The sequence below is a fragment of the Myxine glutinosa genome, chromosome 10 (genome assembly GCF_964187855.1).
Source record: "Myxine glutinosa chromosome 10, kmMyxGlut1.1, whole genome shotgun sequence".
NCBI classification, from domain to species: domain Eukaryota; kingdom Metazoa; phylum Chordata; class Myxini; order Myxiniformes; family Myxinidae; genus Myxine; species Myxine glutinosa.
In genome coordinates, this window is record NC_136270.1 from 112,023,368 (window position 1) to 112,037,821 (window position 14,454).

Here is a 14,454-nt window from a genome sequence, read left to right on the forward strand (position 1 = left end):
TGGAGATTGGCTCAGGTTTTTTTAACGGAGTAGCCCATCGGGCAAAGCCATCTAGAACAATGTATGTATGTATGTATGTCACCTCAAACGTGTACCAATCAGACCTGAGGATCTGGTCACATGACAGGGTGATGTGATTACGTCTGATGTCATTACGGCGGCACGATGGCTGACGCCGCACACCGCCATTTTGATTAATACAGGCAAAACATATCATAGAACCTGTCATATATCACAATCGCCATGGTCTACCTTTACTTTTTTCATTCAGTGTGAAACACAAACAAACCGATTGTTAAAATGACCATCAAATATCGAAAGCATAGATGTTACGGCTCTTCCATCAATATGGTACGTATAGGCCTTAGGCCGCATGCCTCATCGTCGGACCGCTTCGTCCAAATTAAGCCCAGGTTTCTTAATACAGTAGTGTAACGTTTCAGTAGTATCGTTTTCGTAATAATAATAATGTAATAAATATAACCATAACACTTTAATCCCAATGTCATGAATACAAGGTTGATGAATTGAAGCGGTGTATGGTTCATGAATCAATGATGAGCGGTGTTCAGCACTAATATTAATAATCACAGTATTAACGGAGAATAAAAGTAAGGAATTAGCCTCGGTTTTTTAATGGTAATATCATTTTTGAAATAATGATAACGTAACGTTAATATTATAGTAAATCCAATCGTAGCACTATTTCCTTTGTAGTGACTGCAAACTTACTGGAAATTAAAATATATCATCTTCTACATATTAAAATAGCGGCAGTTTTGTGTCCGTTACGTCATTACGTTTATGATGTCATTACGACGGCTGACTCCACCGACCGACATTTTATATACTAGTAGGCCTACACCCGCTCACTACGGGAGGAGTAGGAAGGGTCATTCCTCTTTGGGGTATATAGATTACAGTCGATCTATGTTCGGATCTGAAGAACATTGGGTGTGTGTTCATTTACCAAGGTTCTTGTGAAGAGATTGCCAAGTGGTTTAAGCATTCGATCAAGCATTTCATTCAAAACCGTTAAGGAACGGCTGGCTTGGCAAGTGCTGGCTAGCTGTTTGGTAAATGAGCACACCTCCAACAATTGTGGTGTATATAGATTACAGTAGATCTTTGCTCAGTTCTGTAAGTGAAACTTACCTCACGGATATCGGGATTCCTCCAAATTTCTGTTTATTGTTATAAACAGCATTAGCGACTGTTTGAAAAGCTAAACACGTGTTTGTGGTTTATAATATTTTACAAGCCCGGCTACGCCGCTGTTAGACTTTTGGTTTTGTTTATCTATGATTTTCTGACATACACACAGAGCCTTATTACCTTATTACATTGCCTTATTGCCTCCGCCAACCGAAGGTGGATGGAGATTATGTTTTCACCCCTGTCTGTCTGTTGGCAGGATATCTCAAAATTTAAGGATAGGTTCAGATGAAACTGGGTAGGCAGGTTGGGTGTGTGGCAAGGACAAATTGATTCGATTTTGGTAAAGCTCCAGATGCTGATCTGGAAACTAATTTTATGAAGTAATTATTCACAATTGAGACATAGGGCCAAAAATGATATATAGCACGATATTTCAAAAAAGTTGTGGATGGATTATGACAAGACTTGGTGGATGAGTTGGGTAAGGGCAAGAACATGCTGATTACATTTTGGTTCATTTTGGTTGTGTGTCTACACCGACTCGCTGTGTGTCTACACCGACTCGCTGTGTCCACACCGACTCGCTGTGTCCACACCGACTCGCTGTGTGTCCACACCGACTCGCTGTGTGTCCACACCGACTCGCTGTGTGTCCACACCGACTCGCTGTGTGTCCACACCGACTCGCTGTGTGTCTACACCGACTCGCTGTGTGTCTACACCGACTCGCTGTGTGTTTACACCGACTCACTGTGTGTTTACACCGACTCGCTGTGTGTTTACACCGACTCGCTGTGTGTCTACACCGACTCGCTGTGTGTCTACACCGACTCGCTGTGTGTCTACACCGACTCGCTGTGTGTCTACACCGACTCGCTGTGTGTCTACACCGACTCGCTGTGTGTTTACACCGACTCGCTGTGTGTTTACACTTACTGTGTGTTTACACTGACTCGCTGTGTGTTTACACCGACTCGCTGTGTGTCTACACCGACTCGCTGTGTGTCTACACCGACTCGCTGTGTGTCTACACCGACTCGCTGTGTGTTTACACCGACTCGCTGTGTGTTTACACCGACTCGCTGTGTGTTTACACCGACTCGCTGTGTGTTTACACCGACTCACTGTGTGTTTACACTTACTGTGTGTTTACACTGACTCGCTGTGTGTCTACACCGACTCGCTGTGTGTCTACACCGACTCGCTGTGTGTCTACACCGACTCGCTGTGTGTCTACACCGACTCGCTGTGTGTCTACACCGACTCGCTGTGTGTTTACACTGACTCGCTGTGTGTTTACACCGACTCGCTGTGTGTTTACACCGACTCGCTGTGTGTTTACACCGACTCACTGTGTGTTTACACCGACTCACTGTGTGTTTACACTTACTGTGTGTTTACACTGACTCGCTGTGTGTCTACACCGACTCGCTGTGTGTCTACACCGACTCGCTGTGTGTCTACACCGACTCGCTGTGTGTCTACACCGACTCGCTGTGTGTCTACACCGACTCGCTGTGTGTCTACACCGACTCGCTGTGTGTCTACACCGACTCGCTGTGTGTTTACACCGACTCGCTGTGTGTTTACACCGACTCGCTGTGTGTTTACACCGACTCGCTGTGTGTTTACACCGACTCGCTGTGTGTTTACACCGACTCGCTGTGTGTTTACACCGACTCGCTGTGTGTTTACACTGACTCGCTATGTGTTTACACTGACTCGCTATGTGTTTACACTGACTCGCTGTCTTGGTTCGGCTTGCAAGGCACTTTTATCCTGTCGTTGCTAACGCAATTTCTGTAGCGCAGATACAGTAGCGTTTTAAACATACTTTTCAGCATTTAGATGAAAGAGCGGAATTTTTTTAAAGACATAGTCGAGGATGGTGGAAGACGTAGCACACTGGACAGATCAGGACATAACAGGATGCAAAAGGATCAGTGCAGATGCATGCAGAGAGAGGCGGGGTACACCAAAAGCAGAGTGGAAGGCCAATATAGAGGGAGGCTTGGACAAACAGAGGACAAACATAATTCCGCTCTTTCATCTAAATGCTGAAAAGTATGTTTAAAACGCTACTGTATCTGCGCTACAGAAATTGCGTTAGCAACGACAGGATAAAAGTGCCTTGCAAGCCGAACCAAGACAGCGAGTCAGTGTAAACACATAGCGAGTGGAGAGGAATGGGGGGTAGACCTGTCACAGAGCACTGTTATGAAACAACAGAGATGGCTAGATCTTGTCGTTATCTGCCACAATTGAGAGAGGATGTCATCCCTGAGATTAAGCTGAAGAAACAACTGTCACTCAAAACTGTAACACTATCTCTAACAAGCTACCAGCACATGTACACGGGCGATCTGAGCAGTTTATCGAACAATTGCGTTGGCCTGCCAGCAGCTGATATGCACCTCCCCCCCCCCCCTCACTCACCTGCCAGCTACTTCCCACCCCCCTCCTCCTCACCCACTCCACTGGGGCGGGACAGCGATATGATATGGACACAGCACGACCACAGATACAAATGGCGTCCCGGAAAAGTATGAAACGGGACAATCCTGCAACATATAGGACACTGGGTCAGCCTGCGACGGTATGGCAAAACGTTTGTCACCCATTTTGTCAGTAGTGTCCGAGTGTGCCTGGGTGGTGTCCTTGCTGTGTCAGGATGTTTCCATGCTGCATTGTGTCCATGCTGCTTTGTGCCATGTCTGTTCTGCATCGTGCTGTGTTTGTGCTGTGTCGTGCTGTGTTTGTTCTGCGTCATGCTGTGTTTGTTCTGTGTCGTGCCGTGTTTGTTCTGCGTTGTCATGTTTGTGCTGTGTCCTGCTGTGTTTGTGCTACGTCGTGCCGTGTTTGTGCTGTGTCATGCTGTGTTTGTGCTGTGTCATGCTGTGTTTGTGCTACGTCGTGCCGTGTTTGTGCTGTGTCATGCTGTGTTTGTGCTGTGTCATGCTGTGTTTGTTCTGCATCGTGCCGTGTTTGTTCTGCGTCATGTCATGTTTGTGCTGCGCCGTGCCGTGTTTGAGCTGTGTCATGCTATGTTTGTTCTGTGTCGTGCCGTGCCCGTGCTGCGTTGTACCATGTCCGTGCTGCGTCGTGCCATGTCCATGCTTTGCCATGCTGCTTCGTGCCGTATCATTGCTGCATCCCTCCTGTGCCGTGTCGTATTTCTTCTGGAGTAACATAGCTGATCAATCATTACAAAATCCCTTATAGGCAGTCAATTGACGGATAAAGAAAACATACCAATCTGTAGTAAACATGCAACTGGCGTTTACATCTGTATTACGAACACCTCCATTGTCGCCATGTTTGTCTGAATCACTCGCTTAAGGCTCAAAACGATATGGCTTCATAATTCCCCCGAAAGCGTTTCCATCACTAATTTGTCTCCAATAGTTTCTTCAAAATCCCACTGACCAGTTTTGACGTACTGAGAACCTTCAGAGTTGCTAATTACAGTGAAAACTGCATTGGAATACAAGCCCAACATGCACTGTTTCTTTATGTAAACCTCCATTAGGATCAAGGTGGGTTATGGGTGGGATGTCACTAGTGAAATCGAAAATCGACACATCAGGGCTTTTTTCGACACTTTCTGAATGGCCAAAAAAATTCAAAGATTTATCCTTAAAATTATACCGTGATTAATGATTTTCAATATTTTTCAGGAGAAAAATTGCATTTGGGTTTCCCTTTATGGCCGTGGTTTCCACGGCGTCAAGCTGAGCAAGATGTGAGGCAGTGGAGCCAGCCCAGAGGGGAGAGGTGTAACTCCATCAACCTGCGGATGAAGGCCTTATAGGTTGATAGAAGATCAGGTGTGCCAAGGAAGGACTTTGTATGACGGAGGATGCCCAAACTGGCTTTGGCTTTGGAGGGCAAATTTGATGTGGTTTGCCCAAGAAAGATCATGGCTGATAATGAGACCCAAGAGCTTAAATGACTGAACTTCCTCAAGAGGATTGTTAAGAAAATAGATGGTGGTGTTCACCAGGTGGTGCTTTCAGTGAGAGATAGTGGGAGTGTGAAATCTTTCAGGATTGAAAAACATATTCCAAGTGTTTGACCAGTTTGTGATTTTTGTCAAGGTCTGAAGAGAGGGAGGAGGCTGCAGCCTGTCTCGAAGGATGAGGGACGTCCCGACAGAAGGTGGAGTCATCAGCAAATAGATAAAGGGGATTTCCCAGAGAGTCAGCGAGATTATTTATGAACATCAGGAATAGTACTAGGCCCAGAACTCTGTCTTGGGGTACTCCAGCCTTGACAGTGAGAGGAGATGAAAAGATTCCCGTTTGGAATTTCAAAATGGTTAACCACAGTGGACTAGACCGGACTGCCTCAGCTCACATGACATAAAAACCTGCTCTGCTGCTCTTGCACATCCTCTCTCTGCCATTTCACCCTATCATTTGTGCTAGGTCATCTTCCATTTGTTTGGAAATCAAGCAACATCACTGTTACATACGTATGGTGTCTCCCTCTGGGATGTCTCCCTCAATATTGGTAATGACTACATCGGCATTCCGATTGCAGACTTCATTTAAAAAAAAGTTGTTTTTTTTTAAACCAAGCCTCCCATGTTCACACGAGGTAATCCCGCAAGGTTCAAAGTCCACTCACAGGCAGGGATGAGTGGGGAGCTCGGATAGAACGCACCATCCACGGGCCTTGCACGGGCCCACATTGTCAGGAGTTTTGCAGTGCAGGCTGCAAGATATCAACTTTTTGGGTGAGTTAATCAGAAAGTTCTCCAAATGTTTCATTGTGCAGAAGCATACCCCTTTCTCGTACATTCGTTTCCACATGTTTTGGCTTCTTTTGAAAGCTTGTGAGCCATTTATTGTTACAATCCATATCTGTCATGCAAGATATACGTTCGGCCGCCCAATGCAGTTTGCTCATAGGGGTTTCTACGCAGGTGCACCAAACATTCTGGGGCAGATTACTTAATCTTGATTGTCACGTATTCCCCCATGCACAACATGCCTGGAGGCGGGTCTCCGGCTGGCCCGGCCGAACTATGTTTTTGTGTCCCCAGACTCTCGGGACCGGTTCCTACTTCTGCTGGTGGTGGGGGTCCAAAGAACAACAGCGATACTTTGGCAAGGACTTCTGGTGGAGGGAGGGAGGGTAGCACATTCTCCACACTCTCTTGATTCTCAACTCAAACTCAATACACACCTCAAAAGCCTCTTGTGTGACGTCATCAGGTGCGGTCTTTGGTTGATCGGCTCGAGTACACTATTGATTGGTCCGATTCAAATGAGAATCGCGTGGTACTTGGCTCGAGGACAGTTGGTTGTGAGGTCGGTGAGGAGAAAAGAAAAGGGTTATTGAATGAATAAATGAGAAATAAGGACTTTTAACAGTAAAAAAAACAAAGATGGAGGGGAGACAAGGCCCTGCTAAACACTGTCATGGCAGACCTAAATTGTTTTTTTTTATAAACATGCAATAAACATGCATGTTGTAAACAAAACAAATTCATCTTTTAACCCCTAATAGTCCAAACGGTTGGATTTTGATGGGAATTTTGTCTGTTTATTGATGTATTATGCAGTCGTGGCCAAAAATATTGGCACCCTTGCACTTTTTTCAAACAACTCACAATTTTCTCTAAAAATAAGTTGAAATTGACAAAAGTATTTGGTCTACACAATTCTTTATTTCACTGTTAATATTACAGAACCTTTATTTTTGATTCAGGACTTAATATATCCTTTTAAATCAGAAAATAAAAAGGAATGGCATTGACAAAATTATTGACACCCTAGACATAATATTTGGTAGCACAGCCTTTGGACAAAATAAATGCAGTCAAGTGCTTCCTATAGCCATGAATGAGCTTCCTACACCTCTCTACTGGCAGTTTTGCCCACTCTTCTTGTGCAAACTGCTACAGTTCTCACAGATTTGAAGGGTGCCTTCTCCCAACTGCTGTTTTCAGATCTCCCCAAGGTGTTCAATGGGATTTAGATCTGGACTCATTGCTGGCCACTTCAGCACAGTCCAGCATTTTGTCTTGAACCATTCCTGGGTGATTTTTGAAGTGTGTTTGGGGTCATTGTCCTGCTGCAAGACCCATGACCTTCGACGCAGATCCAGCTTTCTGACACTGGGTTGAACATTGTGCTCCAAAAATGCCTTGGTAATCTCCTGATTTCATGATGCCATGCACACATTCAAGACATCCAGTGCCAGAGGCAGCACAGCAACCCCAAAACATCACTGAACCTCCTCCATGTTTGACTGTAGGGAATGTGTTCTTTTCTTTGAAGGCTTCATTTTGTTTTCTGTAAACATAGAGATGATGTGCTTTCCCAAAAATCTCGAATTTGGTCTCACTGTCTACAGGACATTCTCCCAGAAGGATTTTGGCTTGTTCGGGTATGTTTTTGGAAAACTCCATTCCGGCTTTCTTATGTCTCTCTTTCAGCAGTGGGGTCCTCCTGGGTCTCCTACCATAGAACCCCCTTTCATTGAGTTGGCGACGGATGGTGCGAGTTGAAACTCGTACCTTGTGTCTGAAGGTCAGCTTGAATCTGTTGGGCAGTTGATCGAGGTGCTTTCTCCACCATTCTAACAATCCTTCGCTGCAATCTTCGATCATGATCTCTCTTGCGGCCACGTCCAGGGAGGTTGGCTACAGTGCTGTGGGCCTTAAACTTTCTGAAATACATTGCGTACGGTGCACACAGGAACATGAAGGTCTCTGGAGATGGACTTGTAGCCTTGAGATTGTCCATGATTGGCTACAATCTTGTGTCTGACCTCTTCAGACAATTCTCTAGTTTTCTTTCTTTTCTCCATGCTCATTGCGGTACACACAGTGACACAAAACAGCAGAATGACTCCTTTTCTTTTTTCAAACTGGTTGAATGAGTGATTTTTATATTGCAGGCACTTGCAACTCACCACAGGTGAGTTCAATTCCAAAGTAAAGGAGAATCACCTGCTTGAAATCTAATTATTTCTAACAACTTCTAAAAGGTGCCAATAATATTGTCCGGGCCATTTTAGGATTTCTGTGTGGAATAAACTAAGATTTTGTAAAAAAAAATTTACAGCTTTTTTGTTTTGTTCCACTGCAAACCAAAGAAACATATGTGGATACCAAAATATTTTTTAATTTCAACAATTTTCCTGAAGAAATGGAGCATTATTTGAAAAAAGTTCAAGGGTGCCAACATTTTTGGCCACGACTGTCCTATCCGAAAGGCAGAATATTTTTCAAATGGTTACGTGTGCGCGTGCGGCAATTATCTTTTTCTGTTAGCCTCCACAATGGAGTAATGAGTGCACGTCGAATCTTACAGAGACAGTCTTGGTGTTCTGTGTTTGATAACATGCTTCGACAAAAAAATGAAGTGCAATCTCCTTTCATACGACATAGACTACTGTACATTGTACTGTTTCCTTCACTTTCGTTTTGGAATGCAAGTAGATCCCTCCCTTTGGGTCCATCCATTCCCAGGCAAGTCTGTGTTGCCCGTTACCAATGTGATGCATCACAAAACGGTCATTCGTTCTCTGCCTTGACCCTAATGTGCAAACGGGAAATAGGAACTTGGTGGCTCAGATAATTGTTCTGAGGTGGGGGAAAGGCAACACATGAGGCACATAAGCTATGCGGGCACACACTGTGGCCAGCCATTCGTTGTGCTTGCGGCTTTGAACGCAAGCCTGTCTGCGCAAAACTCACACCTCGGAGGCTTGTAATCAATATTTTAGTCATTTCTGCTTTTCTCCTGTTTATGTGGACAGTTTGTTCACTTTACTCTCCATCTTCCTTCCCACAATTTTCTTTGCTGTCTGCCCTCACAAACAAAAACCTGTTTTTTTTTTTTTTTTCTTTTTTCTTCCTGTTATTCGTCTCACATCGACAATATTCTGTTTGTTATTAGCTGCACATGATGTGCATGGCTCTTTCTTTTTTTCTTCCTTCCATATTCTTTTAAATATTGATACGCCGACAGGATGGCACATACGTAGCCCACTCTCGTTTGAGCTCTCTGGTTTGTGTTTGATTCCAGACTCGACTATAATTGTCAAACTTTAGTGCTTCGCAAGGCAAGGTGCTCCATCAATGAGCGTGCCATCCGTCGGATCGGACCTTTATTTGGGGATCCATCGATTACCATTGATTACTGGTGAACATTAAAGATGCCACAATCTTTTGCAAAGAGACAATTGTCACCGACACCCGACTCAAATTCAGATGTCCACCCAGATAACGTCCAACCACCGAGTTTGGGTTCCGGTACCCTTCCGCCCACAACTGACCAGTGGTCCACGGCAGAGTCTGAAACGTGACCGGGATAAGTTGCAACACCTTGATGCATTATATAAATTAATGATAGACCTCAGTATAGGGGGAAAGACATTTGTTGGCGAGTTTTTGGTGCTCATGAGAGTCGTTTTCTAACTTTGTTTCGCTGACTTATTGCACCAGATATTCATTCGCTCCTGATAACTTCCGTATGAGTGATCTTTGCTGCCCTCACGTGGACGTTGTGTGTCTCTGTGATTCAAGAGGAAGATTTGGTGAATGTAATACTGTTTATCTGTCATAAATAGTCTTATCGATATTGTCTTTTTTCATATTCAGCCTCGTTTGCAATATGTAAAGATTGTGTGGCCAGTTGGATAACTAAATTCATGGGGGGCTCAACCCACCCTGTTAAGTTGAATCAACTTGTTGTTGGGTGTTCTCATAACACTGGTCAACAGCCAAATTGGTTCTGACTTATTTTCAACTATTTCTAACTAATTTGGTGCCCACGAATCCGAATCTGACCTTAAAATTTCGCTATTACGTAACCTCGATGTACTACATCATAAGTGTGGAAAAAATCTTTAGAGCATGCTAATTTCTTGATTAAGTCTCAATAGTCAGGGCCCTTAGGGATATTCTGGTTCAAATTCTTCCAAAAGCATCAAATTTGGCGCAGATGTTGCCCATGCCATACTCTTTCGATTTTTGACGGGCGCCAAGGGCGGTATGATCCGGGGACCGTACCGGTCCATCCCGCCATGTCACCTGACCTATGACGTCATAATTAGGATATGCATCCAATCACATGGCGTACTATAAGTGGTCAAAGTTCAAAATGAATCGATCGAAAAATGAAGGCAGGGATCCATTTTTAAGGTTTTCATAAAATCCAATATGGCCGCCAGGTCACATGACCTATGACGTCATATTTATGACATGTATACAATCATGTATACATGAACCCGGATCATGATCGCACAAAAATTAAACACAAGGATATGGCATACAGTTCATAAAACATCAAAATCCGTACCTTTGTAATTAGACTGATGAACTGCATATGCCTGAAAATTAGGAAATAGACATGTAAATATTTCCTCTAATTGTCAAAAATAAGGTCAGAGTTCGATTACCCAACCCAGAAACATAAAATGGTGAACCTCGCGTAAATCTTGACAAAAAACTCAAAAACCGACATGTTTGACTCAAAAATGACCTTTAAGATGACTTTGACCTCGAATCATCAAAATAACATCATAACTAGAACGGGCACTCGGTAGAGCGCATACCTTCGCCGCAGCTATGGTAAAAATACGATTTTGACCTTTTCGTGACCTTGACCTTGACCTTTGACCCGATTGCTCCCAAAATCTAATCGAATGTGTCCCGTATAATAACCAATCATCCCACCAAATTTCATGCAATTCGGTTGAATACTTTTTGAGTTATGCGAATAACATACACACACACACACAGACATACAAATAAATACACAGCGATCAAAACATAACCTTCCGCTTTTGCGAAGGTAATTAGATTCCTTGACCTCGAAACCCCCTGAAAAGTGGTATCATACATGATTCCAACCCTTTTGGTTATTTAACTGATTTTCCTCTAATCTGGGTGGCGGCCATTTAGTATTTCGCCAATATGGGGCCCCCGGGGGGGGGGCACCCGTCTTGGCGCCCGTCAAAAATCGAAAGAGTATGGCATGGGCAACATCTGGGCCAAATTTGGTGCTTTTGGAAGAATTTGAACCAAACGGCCCCAAAATATCCCTAAGGGCCCTGACTACAATAAGTCTATTTATTGTCACAAAAAATAATATGAACTTTAAGTTTTTATTTACATCACATAAAAAAATGTAAATCTCCAAAAATAATATGAACTTTCTAAAATATCACAAAAAATAATATGAACTTTAAGTTTTTATTTACCTCACATAAAAAGTGCTTCTGAACTTTACTTTTGCGTTTGTCGGAGCAATCACTTTCATGCTGTAAAGTCCAACAGTAGTCGCCCATCATGTTTGATTGAATCGGCCTTGATATCGAGACTCCATGATGGCAATTTCCTGGTGAAACCTTTCTCCATGTTCATCACTGACATCGCCAAGATTTTGTGGAAAGAAGTCCAGATGAGAATGGAAGAAATGTATCTTGAGTGACATTCGAGCACCGAGCGCCTGGTAACTCTTCAACATCTTCTCCACAAGCTCTTCATTATTTGGTGCTCGAAAATTTCCAAGGTAATTGTTAGCAAGAGCCACAAAGCTATCCCAAGCAAAGCTTTCCAGCTCAGATAGTCTCGTTACAAAGTCCAGATTAGTGAGTACAAGGCGAATTTGAGGACCATTGAAAACCCCCGCCTTTACTTTGGCCTCAGATACAACGCCTTGGAACTTCATTAGCAAGTAGTGGAAGCCAGCACCATCTTGATCCATGGCCTTCACAAAGTTCTTCATCAAACCAAGTTTCAAATGAATTGGTGGTAAGAATACCTTCTCAGGGTCAACAAGAGGTTTGTGAATTTCAAATGAAGTGGTATTCCTATGGTATACTGGTTCGCAAAAACGGATGTGCTAGTGAAAATTGGATATCATAATCAAAATCTACAGGTTCATGTTGGTTAGAATCACCTCAAAATATACTAGATGGGCAATTCCACGGTTACTCACATTACATATACATATATAGATGCATTCATGTAATGTATTGTAATGTGAGTAACCGTGGAATTGCCCAGAACCATAAAATTTTTAAAATTTTGTTGACCAGTGTAACCAGAGCCTTGTAAGACTTTAATGAAGTATACACTTTGTAGAATATGTAAAGCTGGCTGTCATATTTGTTTATAGTTATCCCCCATGCTTTTTGAAAAATGGGGGGATATTCTAATCACCTCTGTCTCTCTTGTCTGTCTGTCCATTCATGCTATCTCATCCTAAACGATTGTGCAGAAATTTCCCCCAATTTTGGTAGTTGTGATCACCACATGGTACGAATTCGGGAAACTTAAAATTGATAGAAAAAACTGTCGGATAAGTGGGCAGAGAAAGGAGGACAGTGTTGAAGGAAATACCGGGAAGAGGAGAGACGTGTTGAACACATGTGTTGTAGAACGTCCAAAAAAAATCACCTCGTTTGTGTAGATAAAAAAAAATAGATGTTCCTTTTAAAGAGGTGTGTGCATATATTTGAATGAGTTTTTCTCTTTGTTGCTGTTGTAGCTCGTCTGCAACTGCCGTGAGCTCAGTGGACCCGTGTGGCTCTTTACTAGTTTGGCGTCCGATGGTGAAACGAATGAATTGATTTGACTTACGTGACTTGATTTGCACATTTTTACAAATGGTGTACATAACTTTGGATTCAATAACGACTATCTCGTCCCTCGACTTATGAAATGTTCACTCCAATGTGCATGCGATATAATTTTTGCCATTTATCTTTGTTGCTTATTTTGTCCATCCCTCAATTCCCCACTCACAGGCACAAAGCTTCACGACCATCCCTCATCGTCAGCGTGTCCACAGCGTTTGCCGTAGGTTTTGAAAATGTTATCATGTCCTTGCCTTCGGCGTACCTTTGTGGTTTGGTGTTTTTGTACTCTAAGGTGGCTCTGGAGCCACCAGACATTTGGTGGTAGTCGTGAAATTCCCACTGTGTCCACTTATGTCGAATTGTGGTTGTAGGATGGCTTTTTGAGAGCTTGCTGTGCCTGTATTATTTTCCCAGCTGATAGTTCAGTTTGGATACTGATTTTCCTGCTTCTCGAACAGCCAGGATGTCCCCTTTGATCTTGTCTCTGGCTCCAACTGCAAGTGCCGTGCACCGCCGGCACACACACTATTTGCAGTGTTATTGCAACGATAAAAGCAAAGTATAACTGGGTGACATTATCTTCCCCACAATTCCCCACCATTTTCTCTTCACCCCTACTTGTGGTTTGCCCACAACTTGACAGATGCAAGACAGGCATTAATTTGCCCATCATTCAGTGCTGTGGCTGGAGAGTCCAATCTCCTCTACAAACTAGCTTGTTTCCAAACGTCCTTTCTTTTCAGCATCTCTTGCTTTTGATCTCGTCCGAGAGATGTGCTTTTCTTTCAGATCAAATGTTTTTTTTTTGGTTTTTTTTCGCTTATTTGTTTGTATAAGTCCACAAATAAACAATGTGATAATAATTAATGGTTAATGTCATTATCTCAATCGCTATCCGTACCGATCATGCTGTCATGGCATTTCGCAGTGACGTTGTACGTCTTTTCTTTTCCACTCGATGAATATCATTTGATATGTCGACATGCATGTTCAGAGGGAGGTATGTCAAGAACACCAAATATTTTTTTTCTGAGATGTTTCATGGAGATGAGCTTTATTCTGACTGGGATTCATGAAATATATATATATATATATATATATATATATATATATATATATATATATATATAAGTTCAAAACACACCTGGTCACAAGTGTGCCGCTCTGACCGGGTCCTCAATCGAGGTCCTCAGCATCATCCCGTTTCGGCCCTTCAACCTCGATACAGTCAGCTAAGGTGGGCCAGCAGGGGCACATCCACATCCACATGCAGCAACTGCACCTGGATGCATACATACCCCAGCCCCAGCCAGTGCGAACAACAACAACAACACCTCCACATCCAGAATCCACAGCACCAAACAAACATGGTGGAACACTCAAACACCCACCTTTATACCCTTCACCACTCACCAACAAAACACACCAGATCATTCATACACACACATACACACACATACACACAGAACACCAACCAAACAACCACCTACACTTACATCATACACCACTCAACACACAAAAACACACACTAATGCAAAAATTAATTCATGCATAAACACACATCCTCGCCCACTCACTCATATACACAAAATAAGAAATAATAATGGTAACAAAAAAAAAAAAAAAAAAAAACCCAACCTACACCGTTCGGCGTGCCTCCATAAACTACCTCCATATCCAAAATGAGCCTTT

The 14,454-nt window shown here is 43.1% G+C and overlaps 1 protein-coding gene across 8 annotated transcripts in view; it reads left to right on the forward strand.

Moving 5' to 3' along the window:
- FBXL18 (F-box and leucine rich repeat protein 18) overlaps nucleotides 1-13,625 on the forward strand; it is a 207,424-nt gene extending 193,799 nt beyond the window's left edge. For all 8 annotated transcript variants that reach the window (XM_078786004.1, XM_078786002.1, XM_078786007.1 and 5 more), the window contains one exon: nucleotides 12,931-13,625. In XM_078786004.1, coding sequence (XP_078642130.1) covers nucleotides 12,931-13,087 — 157 coding nt within the window. In that variant the 3' untranslated portion in view covers nucleotides 13,088-13,625. The remainder of the gene's footprint in view (nucleotides 1-12,930) is intronic.
- Nucleotides 13,626-14,454: the final 829 nt, after the last annotated feature.